The following is a 14,788-nucleotide window of genomic DNA, read 5'->3' as shown; positions in this document are numbered from 1 at the left end:
GGTAGTAGTTATAATACAGTAATTTAGCGTTTTATGTTTGAAGCTTTTTGTTTAATTGACTATTATATATATATTTTAATTTTATCAAAGATAAAATTATATTGGTTCATTAGAATTTGTTCAGTTATTTGGTGCTTGGATTGTTTTGCGCTGATACTTTTCCTGGTCTTCCTAGCAACTCTGCTGGATAACGATTTTGAAAGCATTCCTGAGTAGAAGTCCTAAAAAAACACAAACACAAAATATTATTAACCCTAATATTTTATTTAAAGTTGGGTGTAGTACAGGGTCACATACAGGTTATATAATTAAAATATACCCAAAAAAATAAAACATTTTATGTAAAATTTAATTAACTTGACTATGGTTAAATGAAGAAAATTTATAGAGTCATTTTACAAAATTGTATCAAGCAGCTAATAAAATAGGGCAAATATGGCATGGGCCAGAATCAACCCAGCATATGTCCAACTGGCTGTAATTTGGAAAACCCTAATAAAAATTATTGCATTCCAAAATAAGACAAGTCCAGCTGCATATTTTTACCGTCAGGCGCTAAAACACTAAACAATGTGCTCTTTTATGTTTTTAATTCCTTGTTGGTTGTAATTTTTAGTAGCCAGTCAAACAAGGTGAATTATCACAGTTTGTTTTTACAATCAAGGTACCGATTAGATTGAGCTGATCCAACCGCTTGTGGAAAAACAGGGGGACACTGATTTCCAATTTTCCTCAATGGTCTCACAGAGCGCTGTAAAAAGTAACAATTCGTTTAACAGATTAGACGCTTCTTAACCATGACAAATGGAAAAAAGTTATGTCTATTTTATTTCTGACTTTCTCTTTCGGCTTAGTTCATTAGGCTTACATTACCTAACAAAAACCGAGTACTAGAAATACATGCGACTGTGAGACCTTTGGTATAAAAACTTGCAAGCAATTTAAGGTGAAAGGGTATAGCCACACAATATCAAGCTCGCTTCGCTTGCTAGGTGCACCACCATGCTTTTAGAGGTCTACCGATGCTCCAGGACATAAAAATGGTTAGGAAACACTTGTGTACAGTAACAGACTAAAATACGGTGTATATACAACTAAAAACAAACAAAAAATGTTTAAATTAAAAAAAATCACCAGTTGATCTCAAACAGTGTTCTGCTAAAACTAATACTACAATGCTTTTTACCAATGGACACCGAGTTTGGGGTACTTAAGGGAGTAAAAACTTGGGTTGCTTAGCCCCCCTAAAATGATAAATATTCACACAAAATACTTTATATTTTTGTTGATGCGTACAACTTGAGGTACTATTTCCTCATATACTGATTGTTAGTCAATTATTTTCCATAACTTAAAAGACATTTTGATTCTTTCCCCACTCTGCATAAAAACTCATCTTTTCAGTTGGGTGACGTCATATATTGCACAAAATTGTCAATCGTCACATTTAGCACAAAATTTTGAGCACTTCTTTGAAAAAACAAAAGTCTGCGTCTATATATTTACCAATGACACTGTGCTTTAAAAGCTGGTTTAGGGTTAAAAATGTCAGATAAGACTTACGTTTTGAATTGTGCTACTTGATGATTTCTGTGGAATAGGCCGACGTTGTGAAACCATGCTGTTTTCATCGACCACGAGAGGATGTTGTTTGTCATGTCTATCACTAAAAACACAATCAAGCTGTATTGGTCAACAGAAAGCAGTCAAATTCAACAAAAACACAAGATTGTTTTGCAATTGCATGAAGGGCTCACACATACCAAGACTATAAACACTTAAACCTACTTACTTTAAATTAAAGAAGTGTTTTGAAGGCACTGGTAAATCAGAGGAAAAACACGATCCAACAGGCCTGCTTATACATAATTGTAAAAACTTTTTGTTTGTTATAATAAAAAGCACTATAAACGTGATTTCTAACATGTAATTTTAATTTCTGAACTGGTTCGCTATGGAAGATTGCAGGTGCACCGCCGTGAAATGGAAAAGCTTTACATATATATAAATTTTTATTCACCTTACTGTGTTAATATTGAGTCAACTATAACTGGGATATTATATATATTCATGCTTTTTAGGTGGTTATTTAGATTAACTTTTTAGCTATAGGCCTTAAAGCTGTTCTTGATCAGTCTTTGTAAAGTTTTAATAATACGTTTAAAAGGTTTATTTTATCAAAATTTAATTGTTTCAAAAATAATATAGAAAACCCAATACACTTAATATAAGTACGTGTCACATAAACATAAAAATATCAGTCTCACTTTTCATTGTTCATCTTTGCCTTTTATCCAGTTCCAAAATGACAGAATTAAAACTTGTGGGTAGGTATTCGGTTTTAGAAGTATGACATGTGTAGACATTTATTTAAAAAACTATCTACATGTATTGTAATTATTGCTTATCTATTAACAGCATTCTGCAGTTTAAAGAAGACAATTAAGCAACTCAACAAACATGCAAGTATAGATGCATTAATATATAGATGCATTAATTTGGAATAAAGCGCAAAATTAAAAAATGAACAGCTACCAAAAATCAGGGTTCTGAGTTTGCAGAGCGCCACTTTACTTTTTTATGGCACTTTTTACAGAAACAGAACCACATTTTGAAGGGTGCATGTGTGCAATAAACAATTTAAACCTTTTTTATGTGTACTTGCCACAGGCAGAGTGCAGACTGGCCAGGGAGAAGTTAAAGACTGTTAGTTTTAGTAAAATTAAATAAGCTACCCCCTGCTTGTAAGGGTGTTGAATTGTTTATATTAAATTTTAGGGTGCTCTTTCACTTATGTATGTGAAAATTCTTCAAATGCTGCATACTTGACTCACCCAAACGCTAACCCGCACCCTAACCCAAACAATATGTGTTGTGGTATGCGGTATTATTTTGTTTTGTTTTTTGCATAACTTTTCACGTACATAAGTGAAAGAACGCCTAAATTTTAGGGTGCTCGTTAATGGTGGGTAACCTTCACAGAGAATTTATTGTAAATCGTTCGTTTAATTACTACAAATTAAACTTGATTGCCAGCTAATTGCATACTATGCAAATTTACTACAACATAGTACCATAATTTAAAGGTCTACTTCGTCAATCTGACTATTTTAGTTGGTGCACTGTTTACTGACAAACTCATTTTGCTTGTTTGTCTTAAAAACACTTTCATTTTATTTCCAAACAAAAAGTTTTGATGCTGGTCCAGGACCCTACCACATTTTTGCCTGGGGTTTATATTGCTAACATTCATTGAGTTGGGGTGCAAACCAGTCTGTATTTCATGGAACTTTTTGAAGATCTTTGGTGGATAGTTATACGTTTTTTTAAGTATTAGGGGAGTAAATCTGAAATTTACAAGAATATAAAACAGTAAATTAAATTTTACGTAGAAACTATTCAATGGTGCATATTGCCACATTAATCTTAACGCTTTTTTTAGAAGTTTGTCTCACATGGGTCATAAGAGAGTAGGACCAAAAATGATTTTAAAAAGCAAAGATTTACATCTTGTTTAACATTTCTTTAAATAATACTTGACCCACCCACACCCAAACGTTAATTCGCACACCAAATCAAAATTTGTGCGTTGGTTTTAGAACTGTGCTAGGATTCTAGACAAGCGCCGGATTCTGGACTAGCGCCCTAAACACGACCGAGTGAAGTGCTGGTATTGCAACGGAGGTTTGCAGAACTGGGATCCACAAGACGAACCCTGGACCGAACACGCAAAGTGGTATCCAACGAAAGATAAAATTGGTGTAAAATACTTTTTTAATTATAATTGCGTTATTTTGGTAAAAATATAGGATTAATAAACAATAAATGCAAATTTTAGCAAAAATTATTTTTTTAAGCATCTTAAATTTCGTGCGTACTTACCACCTAGTGGTAGATAGTGATACGTTTTTTAAGTATTAAGGGAGTAAAAATTGTTAATTTACTGGTCCGCCGAAATTTCCGAAAAATGTAAAAAGGTAAATTAAGTTTTACTCAGAAACTATTTAATTGTGTATATTACAACGTTGATTTAAACACTTTTTTGGAAATTGCCTCATAAAAATCGTGCCAAAAAATAATTTTAAAAAGCATTTTTAAATCTTGTTCAATATATTTTTTAAATTTGTTTGAAATTTAGTGGCTGTTACGTGTTCACCAACACATTAATTTAGGTGTTTATTAGTTTAATATTAATGTGTTAGTGAACACGTAACAGTGGCCAAAAAAACGTTTTTTTATTACGTATATAATTGTATAGGTCTTGATTAAACCAACCGTTACAAATGATTTTCACTAAACGCTGTTCCTCCTCAAAAGCCTAAAAATACACCATATCGCTACGTTCGATGCAGTTTTTTTGTATTTTACATAATTTCCTTTGTCAGAATATAGCGTACAAGCCAAACACAAATATCCGAAAGAACTACGACACTATACGAATAGCAAATAAATCTTTTTATTTTTTTTGATTCACGTTTTAGATATAAAAAAAAACGGGTGAATGACCACCTCGCTCGTTGACAGGTAGCGTATTACAGCAAGGCTAGCGCAGAGTTGGACAATAATAAGCCGCAACTCTAGTACTAGCGATGCTCCACGGTAGTGAGTGCAGAGCGGGGTGGTTAGGTTATGTAGGTGCGGATAGCCTTGTCGAACTTGCGTCTGCACAGCGGGCACTTGCTGGTCTTGCTCGTACAGCTTGTGCAGATGCAGAGGTGCCCGCATGGAACGAGCACGTTGTCCGCTTCCTCGATGTGGCACAACTTGCACTTACGCTCGTCCTGGAGATCGTGAATGCGCTGGAGCATCGATGGGCTCGTTTCTGGAAGAAATTGGTTCTTTTTATAGAACTTCAGGGTACGATTTTTTACTAGTTTTTGGCAAGAAATTTGATTTTTTAAGACTTTTTTTTTTTACTCGTTTGTTGGAAGAAATTGATTGTTTTAAGGACTTTAGGTTCCAATTTTTACTCGGGAAGAAGTTTTAAATTTTTAGTTACTTTAGATGGGGATTTTTGACTTTTTACAAAAAGAACGTTATCTTGGAAAGTTTTGACTGTTTTTCATAAACGTTCGTTGTTTTGCAAAGTCGAGTTAAAATTAGGTTTGAAAAACTAGAAAGCAAAGTTTAACACAGTAGGCACGGAGGGAATTAACGGCTTTATGTAAAAGTTGTGCTCGTCTTGAAGCTCGTGAATTCGGCGGAGCATCAAAGACTCGTTTCGGGGAAGAAATTTGATTTGTTTTTAACTTTAGAACTCAAGGTGGCGTTTGTCATAAAATTCTAAAATCATTTTGCTGCTTCAATAAAAACTGACGAGGAAAATAGAAATGGAATGTACGGCAATTATAAGATTTCTGATGGCTAAGTGTGCATATTGTGTTTTTTTGCAGAAAGCTTAATAAGCAACTTTACCTTCTGATGTTTCCGCTTCCATTGCTTGGCTTGTTGAAGCAACTGCAAAAAAAAATTATTCAATAGAGAAATTTTAAGTATTTACTTCAAATCTTTACAATAATCTTGACAACGCAAGACACCGAGACAACATTCTTAAATGCAACAAAACTGAAATCATTAAATTAAAGGGATTTTAGCGTATTTTGAACAATCTTAAAGCAACAAAGCAAAATGCAATCCGGATAAACAACTTTGTAAAGTTAAACTAGTAGAGAAAAGTGACGCAAGTGTTAAAAACAACGTCTTCCTACAACAATTGAAACGGTGATTTTGCAGGTTTGCCGGCCTTAAAAAAAATGTTCAGTAAAGGAAATTTATTAGAACTTTTTTCCATGCGAACTTTAATCTCGTTTTGCCGCAAAGTGATACCCCCATCTAGAAATTATTTGGACTTAATGAAACCCGCGGCATCCGGCCCGCTATGTGATTTAATCAACCCGAAGCTCATTTGAAACTTAAATCGAATAAAAGCCAGTCAAATCGACACAAAAAAAAGAAGGTATCATAAAAAGAATAAATTTAACATAAAAACAAAATGTCACCTGCACTTGATGACGTCATTTCCTCCTCGTCGTCACTTCCGTTCTCCCTTTCCTCGATAGTGACGTCATCGATGAGGTCAGCAACTGACGTGTACATTGCGGTGCGTCGAATTCGCCTGGAAGCAAAAAAATTGTTTTACGCACGAGATGACCACTAGTAACGCCAGAGAGCTGTGTGACGTCAAATTAAATTCTTGGCTTTGTTCGACTTATAAAAATTGGCGGAAAAAAACTAACTTTGACCAAAAGACCTTAATGTTTTTTTTAAAACATATTCACAACGTTTTGCAAAAATAAAATCCGTGAAGAATGAACTTTTTTAACTTAACACCATATAATTCTTTAACCGTTTGTAGAAATATTTGTTAAAATACGCGGCAAAGAAATAGGAGGTCTTTTTAAGCAGTTTGAAAGTTCAGAAAAGGGTCGCTATGGTTGCTAATCTCTTGTTTCTTTTTGTTAGATATATTTGTTGTGGGTAACAAAGATTGATAACAAGACTAAAGGAAATACCCATGATAAATAAGGAGTTACACTAGTTTGTTTGGAAAAAGTCAGACTTGCAAGAATACGAAATTATTGGGTTTATTAAAATTGTTAAAAAGCGTGACTGAAAAATTGATTCCGTAGGTTAATATTTGTTGTTAAAACTGGAAAATTTGGGATTGTTACTTAAATGTAAAACGGAATCACCAAACAGTAAAAGTCTTGTCAATAATGTATTGACGCTAGGTGACTAACAACCACGTTTGGACTTTGGAAGTATGCATTACACGAAATGCTTGTAATAAAACGACTACTGCGTATGCTTTACGTACTGTAAATTACGGGATATGTTTAAATACTGGGTTTTAACCAAGATTACAGTTGAATAAGCCATTTTGAAACAGCATATTGACCAGAAGGTATACATTACAACCATGACATGCACAGACGCGAATACCAATACAAAGTTTTGTAAACAAGTTATTCTGAAATAACTTAAGTGAAGTACAGCATTTGAAAATTAACTTAAGTCCCAAGTCTTTTAAATAGATCACAAGTAAATCCTATTTATAGCAAGTCAATGCCAAGTCCTTGGCATGAATATCAAACGTTCAACTATTCAAATTGGTAAATTCCTCCGATTATGAGCAATAATTTAACTAAAAAGTACAACGCAACAGATAACTGGAAAATGGTTTGATGTGAAAAACTTACGAAATATATAACCCAATTTTACAAAAAGTGAGACTTAAGTCATTACAACACTACATAGCCGCCAAAATCTCGGCCACCTTCAAAGCTTGGAACTATGGAATCTACAAACACGTTTAGACTTTGGAACTTCACGAGGCGCAACATTTGCATCCAATATGACCATGGAGAAATGCAAACACAAGGATTACAAGAAATAACCGCTTCTGTGTAGTTTAACTGGCCGCTGAAGGCAAGAGATGTTAACGTTGCTATGTTCATGAGAGTTTACGAGACCGTTTTGATTCCTGAAAACACCTTGAAATTCACTGGCTTTGGTCTTTTTCGCTTTGCTGTATTTTAGCACTTGTGTTCAAAGAACGCTAAAACCACAACTTGTATGCTTAATAACTTCAAATGATCTGAAAAATACACTTTTGCTCTGATTATATATTTTTCTGGTTAAATGTAAATGCCCTGACCTCTGTACGACTTTAAATACGAGCCTTCCACGAAAACCAAAATCAAGTGTAATTAAACATTAACGAACAACAAAATAAGTCCATCCCATGATTTATAATTTCAAAGTTGCCCGTTTTTACGACCTTGAAAAACATAGTTTAAGTATTCTATGTTTTCCTAGCTTCCGTGTAATTCTTGGTTTGTCTTAATTTTATATTAACCTTAAACGGTGAATAGCTGTATCCTTTGTACTATAGTTACGTCCATCCTATGATTCTAATTCCAAAGATTTTGGTTTTCTTACCTTCGTACGACAGCTAGGCAATACAAATTCCATAATATTTATTATTTTATATTAAATATCGTGCGATCACGTACGCTTGACTTTATGCCGAATTATAAGATAAAAAATTATTTTCCGAATTTACAAAAAAATTTTGGGAACACATAAAAGTTCTCGATTGAGAAATTACTGCATTAAACAGGTATAATCAACGTACACCAAAAAAAGTTTGTCGGACCTTATTTATTTCAAATCAACCCTAGTTGTTTTCTGATTAGTTTAATTCCTTATTAAAAAGTGCTCTGACCTTCGTACGACCTTGCGAACCAGCCTCGTGCTGAAGCCAAAGTCAAGAGCTGCCCTCACGATCTCTGACGTCATCGCGTGGTCAACACGTTCCTCTTCCCGACGAAGTTCGGCCTGAATTAAATTTTTGTGAAAAAGTTAGGCATAAAGGGTAAATGTTAAAAATGTTAGGCATAAAGGGTAAAGTAAATCTGGCCAGTGTTATCTTGTATCTCGATGTACTTTGAGATTTACGGCCCGTTTACACTACAGCTGCAGTGAGCTGCGCTGGGCGTAAAAATCGCCCCAAAACGTGTTTCTATAGCTGCACGGGGCTTGAGTTTAGCAAAGCGTGAAATGCTCGCTACAATATAATTTAAATGCAAATTACGCTTAACTCAGCTCAGTGCAGCTGTAGAATAAACGGGCCTTTAAACCACGTCTTTAATACACAATGTCAGTGGTTCTCAACCTTTTATGGCAAGCGGCACCCCTTAGAAATAACAACTAGATTGCGGAACCCCTACAAGATTTTCCGTTGGTAGTTTAGTATAATGCAGTCATAAACGGAACTGGAATAACACACATCAACTCTACACAAAGTAGAAAGTTATAATTGGATTTATTTCACTCTAATCTTTACAAAAAAGGTTGTAAGAATTGAGCAAAAATCAGATTCTTGGATTCTCAAATATTTGCGGCACCCTTGAGCATTAGAAATGGCACACCAGTTGAGAACCACTGCACTATGCATATGCTTTACTTTGTTGATTGATTTGATTTTATGCCATTATTTTATTGTTGCCATGTTTGTGGAAAAACATCAGTCTGTTCATCTAAATATTATTTTGTTCAATACTAAGCTGTTAAGTGGGAAAACGAGTTGTTTTTTAGTTTTGTTTAAAAGGGTATTTACAACACGCGTTTATGCGGGTGAATAGCAATGTATCGTACTTATTTTTATTTGTAGCTGAAATACGCTTCGATCAAGGAAAAATTAAAAAGTAACTACATGTCGAAGAGAAAGAAATTAAAAACACGCAACTGTTCACCTTTTCAAAAAAAAAGAATATTCAAAAGAATTTTCAAAAAACATTCAAAGACCTGGTGTCTATAATCAGATTTTTGACTGCAGAAGATTCTCTACATAAAAGGGTTTCGTTTATCTACAAAGTGTTACAAAATAGAAAAAAAAATCGTTTACCTGCGGGTCAATGATTTCCGGGGGCGGTGTTGGGGCTCGGGCCGAGTTGGTCCCAAACTGGATCCTGGTGCCCCCCTGGGTCGGGGGTACATCGAAGGGACCCCTGAGCAGTGGCCGGGGTAAGTTGGGGAACATGGAAACCATTCGGTGGACAAAGTCGGGGCCTTTGCGTTGGAGCAGGAATTCACAACTGGGAAAAGTGGATTGAAAATATTTACCTAACTTTGGAGCATGATGGTTTGAGGTTGTTAAGACGTAGTTAAAATATCAAAACTCATACAGAAGTAGGAAGCATTTTGAACGTTTCAAATAAATCTTCATTCATTTTCAATAAAGTGAGAAGGCAATCGTACTTACTTTGTATGGGCTTTGATATTCTTATTACCTTTAACTTTGCTTCATCAAAAAGACAAGAAAGTTTTATTCACATTTGTGCATATATCGTTTATATATATGGTCGGGAAATTCTATGGGCTTTGTTTATGGACAGGAGATCCTAATCGACAAACGTTGCTAAGAAAGTCAATGTGGGTTCGAAAAAGGAATTTAATGTGGGAAAGAACCCACAAAAGTTATTACTCCCTTGCTTCCCTCTGAGCATGTGCATTCCATTTTGTAGAGCGACGGTCCCCGTATGGCCGAGGTCGTGAGTTCGAACCCACTACAGGCTAGTTATTCTTCGAGCCTGACCTTGTTTGCAGAAAAAAACCTTAATAGATAAATCTGGTTTCGGTTGACCTCCGAAAGGCTCCCAGCGTCACTGAAGGTTATACGTTTCTTATTTGCAATCAATATTTAGTGGATTACTTGAGTAAGATTTGAACTGCCAACCCTCTAACTTACGTTGGAAACCACTTTGCATGTTCCGTCCAGGGCTCGTCTTGTGGATCCCAGTTCTGCAAACCTCCGTTGCAATACCAGCACTTCACTCGGTCGCGTTCACCTGATATAAAGTAATAACAAATTAGCACAAATAAAATTCGACCTTTGCGCCCATTCAAAGCTTGTGTAAGCAAGGACAAATGTTGCAGATGACACATTAAATTCATGACAGGGTCGCTTTTTTAAAGCAACAAAGTTCTTTCCCTTGAAAAATATAAGTTGGGTGACAATTAGTTCCTACTTTTCGACTGGGCCCGATTTCTTTGAGAAAATCGGATTTTTTATTTTTGCGTTCCCCTAAATAAACCAAATCAAAGCATACAAAATTTTGCAAAGCTACTTTTTCGGGGAAAATTGTCACACAACAACATTTGGACTTAAAGCCAAGGCTGCGGAGTCGTACTATGGACTCGAGTAAGACCACGTAAAACTACCCGAGTCCGACGTGCGCATGCGCAGTACCCAATTCTGAATTAATAAGGCGCAGGCTGTAAATCGTAAAGGTGGAATAACGAATGGTAGAATATTTTCTCTTTATTCTCAGTGGGTCAGTTGTGTGTCAACTCTTTAATGGATTGCTAAATATCCATTATCCACCTTAATTTAATTACGTAAATTGCGGAATACAGGCTGTAAAGTCAGAACCGGACCCGGGACTCGACGAAATCGCACATTTGAACGGAGTCGGACTCGGGACTCGGATTATTTTATAAGCCGACATCGGGCTCTAGTTGTTACAAACCCACTTCGCAGTAGAATATAGTTGTATACCCAAAGAACCACAAAAATGCCTCACAACAAATTTGTTTTATGATGTCATGTTATCATGTTCTGACGTCATGAGTAACATACAAATTGAAAGAGTACCAACCTACAAAAGTTAAACAGATATAATTTGGTAAAGTTGGTAAAGTTGCGAAACTATGTACACGTATTGCCAGTTACTTTGGTAAATATTAGGTTGTTAGAACAAACAACTTGAACAGTTTAAATGGGTTTGGCTCCTTTAGAAAGCCTCAGGTCACCAAATAAATGTGGTCAACGTCACAAGAACTTTTCCAAGGGGGTACGCCCCCAGTTTAAATTTGGAACAGACGTGGTGCGTGTAGATAAAGGACAAGTGCTTTTGCTGACGACAGTTGTTGATTAGTATGTGAATGTCATGGCAGATCAGCAATTTTTCTTGGCGCGCCTTACTTACAATATGCAAAGGAGAATTTAACTTTTATTTCAACATTAACTACACCAAATGCCGAATACACATTGGTATTTTTCTCTCTTTTTCACCGTACGTCTCAGTTTTACACACACAGTTTGCAGCCCTATAAGTTAAATTGGTAGAGCGCCTGCGCACGCCGGACTTCGAAATCGGGTATGCTTACGTGGTCTTACTCGTGACCCGAGCCCGAATACTTAGCCATGATTTAAGCTTTGCATAAAAATAAAGCAATTAGGTCTGGTTGTACTTCATCCAAAAATCCTATTTACCGAGATAGAAGAATCCAGCCTTCGATATTTGCTGTGGTGTGGCTTGCACGTTGTTGGCCGACCAACGCTCGTCAAATGTTTGAAACCTCGAGTCTTCGTTTCTCATGTGAGGACTCACCGGGTATTCGCACGGGAACATGGCACGAAGATCTTGCTGCAAAACCAAACAGAACACAAATAATTAGTGAAGCAACATTTCGTGACCAACCCCTCTTAAACTGTATTTATTCTATTTTGCCTATACGTAAAAGCAGAAAAAAATCGCGAAACTAAACCATGTTTCTATAGAATGTCCCGCTTTTGTTAAAATTGGTTTAACCCGAATGCGTTTGGTAAACTAAAGTGTTTATGAACGCTGTTTGCTACTGTTTTTCGTGTTTTTAACACAAAAATACAAAACGTTTTGAAGTAAATGTATGCATCAACCTGATTTTTTTTCTATAATTGAAAACGACATTTTTTAACGTTTTTGTTCATTTTTTTAACGTGATTTAAAACTGTATAAAACTAAATAGAAATCCTAAGAGACCGTTAACATGCTTAAACGATGGTTAAGGCTTCAAAACTATTCTAAATATGCCCAACAATGCCTACGTGAGGTATGAGGGAGATTTTGGTTTGGACAAGTAGGGTAAACCCCTTCAGGAGAAGTAAAATAACACCCCACCTTTTTGTTGGCACTGTAAGCCACTCAGACCCCTCATGTTTGAACAGGTTGTTACGACACAATGCCAATTGTTCAACACGTCTAGCGTTAGGACGCCTATCGAAATATTTTAAAGTAGGGAAGATATTTTAAGGTAGTGGAGAAAAAATGTTTTTCAAAAACAATTCGTTCAACAGGATACAAACTGCCCAAGAACCAATTATTACAATGATAATATTTATTTGAATCGACAGAGCCTTGTTATATTGGTATAGATATTATATGAACTGTGCGTACACAACTTTTGAAAAATCACTGGCTTTTTGCATTGCTTTGTAAATAACAACCTGACAAGTTAAAGTACTTAGGGCTGTTGCTTTTAGTGGGAGATTGGGCTAAGTAGACTTTAACATTGTTGATAAACAAAACTTGTTTTTTCCAGTTCCCTTTGTTTTGGGCGAAGTGTACGTTGGAGCAAGATGTAGTCTAAGGCTTCGTGTTAATTAAGAATGATATGCTGGGCCAATTCACAAGGTAAAAATAACCAGAATAACTTTATTATCGGGTATGGTCTGACATCTTTACGCATTTCGCCAATACCACAATGCCTTTTTACTCAGCAATCCAATGTCACACATTAACAGCTGGACGAAACTTCAGTTTTGCTTGTTTTACTGACAAGCAATTAACCACTTCGGTCGTAAGATTAAAGTAGAACGACGTCAAACTAAACACTCGCTTCTCGAAATAAGCAATAAAGTTGCGACAGAGTGATTAATCACACCATGTAATAAAGACAAAAGTATTAAAAAAATCACCGCGATGGTATGGGTTGTACGACATTTCCATATAATGCTAGGCAGGGTGTATTTAGGTTTTGGCTTTGGTGACTTGAAGAAATTTTGAAGGGCGCAATAAATTGCACCGCTTATGAATCAAAGTCGGAGATAAAAAAACTAATTATTGCAATGTTTTAATGAAACGGCTGTGTTTAGTTGTGTAACGTCAAACATTATTTAGACACTTCATTCGTTTCTTATTGTTGATAAGCATCCGCAATTTGAAAATATATTTTGCGATCACTGATAAATTCAAACCGCTGGAGGAATTTGAAAGACCGTTTCGGTACCTTAAGTAAACACTGCCCACTGTGCCCAAGTTGCATACTATACAAAGGTATAGCACTTTGCTTGCATTCACTTCATTGCCTGTTACTTTTTGGGAAATATTGAAATGTTTGGAATGCGGGGAAACTTTTTTCAGAAATACGATAAATTCACGAGGTTTACATCAAAAGAAAACGGAATGGGAGAAAATGATTCGAACCAACTGAAAAACCACCTGAGGTTGCCAGAATGCGGAACTCCGTTACGCCAGAGTTTCATTGTTTGTATTAAACCAAGGAAAATATGCGGAACTAAACTAATAAAAGAACGTTCTAGTGCAGACAAACTACGGCCCGCGGTTCAATTTTCATATATTTTAAGCAAAATGAAATCTTTATCTTTTTTTTCCTGATTTAAGAATATTTTTCTTAAATAAATTACACTGGTAAGGTAGCTTGACTTTTCCCTATTTCCACCAGCTTGTTAAAACAATGCCTTATAAAAATATATTTACACATTGCATTATGTGTATTTCAAATCCTTTTTATCCCGACCCTTCAAGTTATTTTCAATTTCTCATGCGTATAATGAGGGATGTCCGATAACATCGGATGGTAGTTATACCCGATGCAAGTGTTAGTATCTCCACCAATAATAAACTATAAACCAAGTCTAACCAAACCCATCACCACCCCCTAACCAAGAGTGCAGTGCCAGAACGGCGACACCCAAACGTTCAATAACATCTCCCTATAATTTTAGATGTTATTTAGATTATTTTGTAGTGTAGGACGAATCATGTCAGGTTTATGTCTTATTCAGACGATTTAACATATTATTCTGTCGTGGCTACCCGGCATTTGATATTGCTGCTTTGTAGGTCTTTCGATGTATTCTCGTTTTCAATGCTCATATGTCTACAAAGATAGTTCAGTTATACATCAGAGAGTTGTTGTTTTTGGTCTTAATACTATGTATTTTAGATTTTTCTGCTTTATGTATTCTTGCTTTATAATTCTTACAGTGTTTTCTTTTATAAATGCTCAAAATGTTATATATCTGCTTGAAATACTAAAAAAAAATAATTCAGTAAAATGAGAGTTTGTGATTTCCTGCTTTGCTGGTAGATACTTTGGAATCATTAATTTTTATCAGCTCCAAACGAATGACAGAGTTAGACTATTTAAATAGATTTTTTAAAAACTTATTAATATGAGAGATTAGTTGTTCACCTGCTCTGACTGAGGTGGGTCGGGA

General features: G+C 35.5%; 2 protein-coding genes across 2 annotated transcripts in view; both read right to left on the bottom strand.

Moving 5' to 3' along the window:
* Positions 1 to 1,396, bottom strand: part of LOC146138943 (E3 ubiquitin-protein ligase XIAP-like) — a 65,420-nt gene extending 64,024 nt beyond the window's left edge. The window contains exons 1-2 of the mRNA XM_083394742.1: positions 1,361 to 1,396; positions 669 to 751 (exon numbers count right to left, since the gene is read on the bottom strand). Coding sequence (XP_083250868.1) covers positions 669 to 751; positions 1,361 to 1,396 — 119 coding nt within the window. The remainder of the gene's footprint in view (positions 1 to 668; positions 752 to 1,360) is intronic.
* Positions 1,397 to 4,622: 3,226 nt separating this feature from the next.
* The window catches only part of LOC146138941 (E3 ubiquitin-protein ligase XIAP-like), a 62,831-nt gene continuing 52,665 nt past the window's right edge, over positions 4,623 to 14,788 (bottom strand). Inside the window, exons 14-20 of the mRNA XM_083394741.1 lie at positions 11,780 to 11,933; positions 10,253 to 10,352; positions 9,410 to 9,599; positions 8,228 to 8,340; positions 6,000 to 6,115; positions 5,416 to 5,457; positions 4,623 to 4,822 (exon numbers count right to left, since the gene is read on the bottom strand). Of these exons, the coding sequence (XP_083250867.1) occupies positions 4,623 to 4,822; positions 5,416 to 5,457; positions 6,000 to 6,115; positions 8,228 to 8,340; positions 9,410 to 9,599; positions 10,253 to 10,352; positions 11,780 to 11,933 (915 nt within the window). The remainder of the gene's footprint in view (positions 4,823 to 5,415; positions 5,458 to 5,999; positions 6,116 to 8,227; positions 8,341 to 9,409; positions 9,600 to 10,252; positions 10,353 to 11,779; positions 11,934 to 14,788) is intronic.

This window comes from Ascidiella aspersa, chromosome 7, assembly GCF_963924565.1.
Source record: "Ascidiella aspersa chromosome 7, kaAscAspe10.2, whole genome shotgun sequence".
NCBI classification, from domain to species: Eukaryota; Metazoa; Chordata; class Ascidiacea; order Phlebobranchia; family Ascidiidae; genus Ascidiella; species Ascidiella aspersa.
Note: the sequence above shows the minus strand (reverse complement) of the source record. Positions and strands in the feature narration are given on the sequence as shown.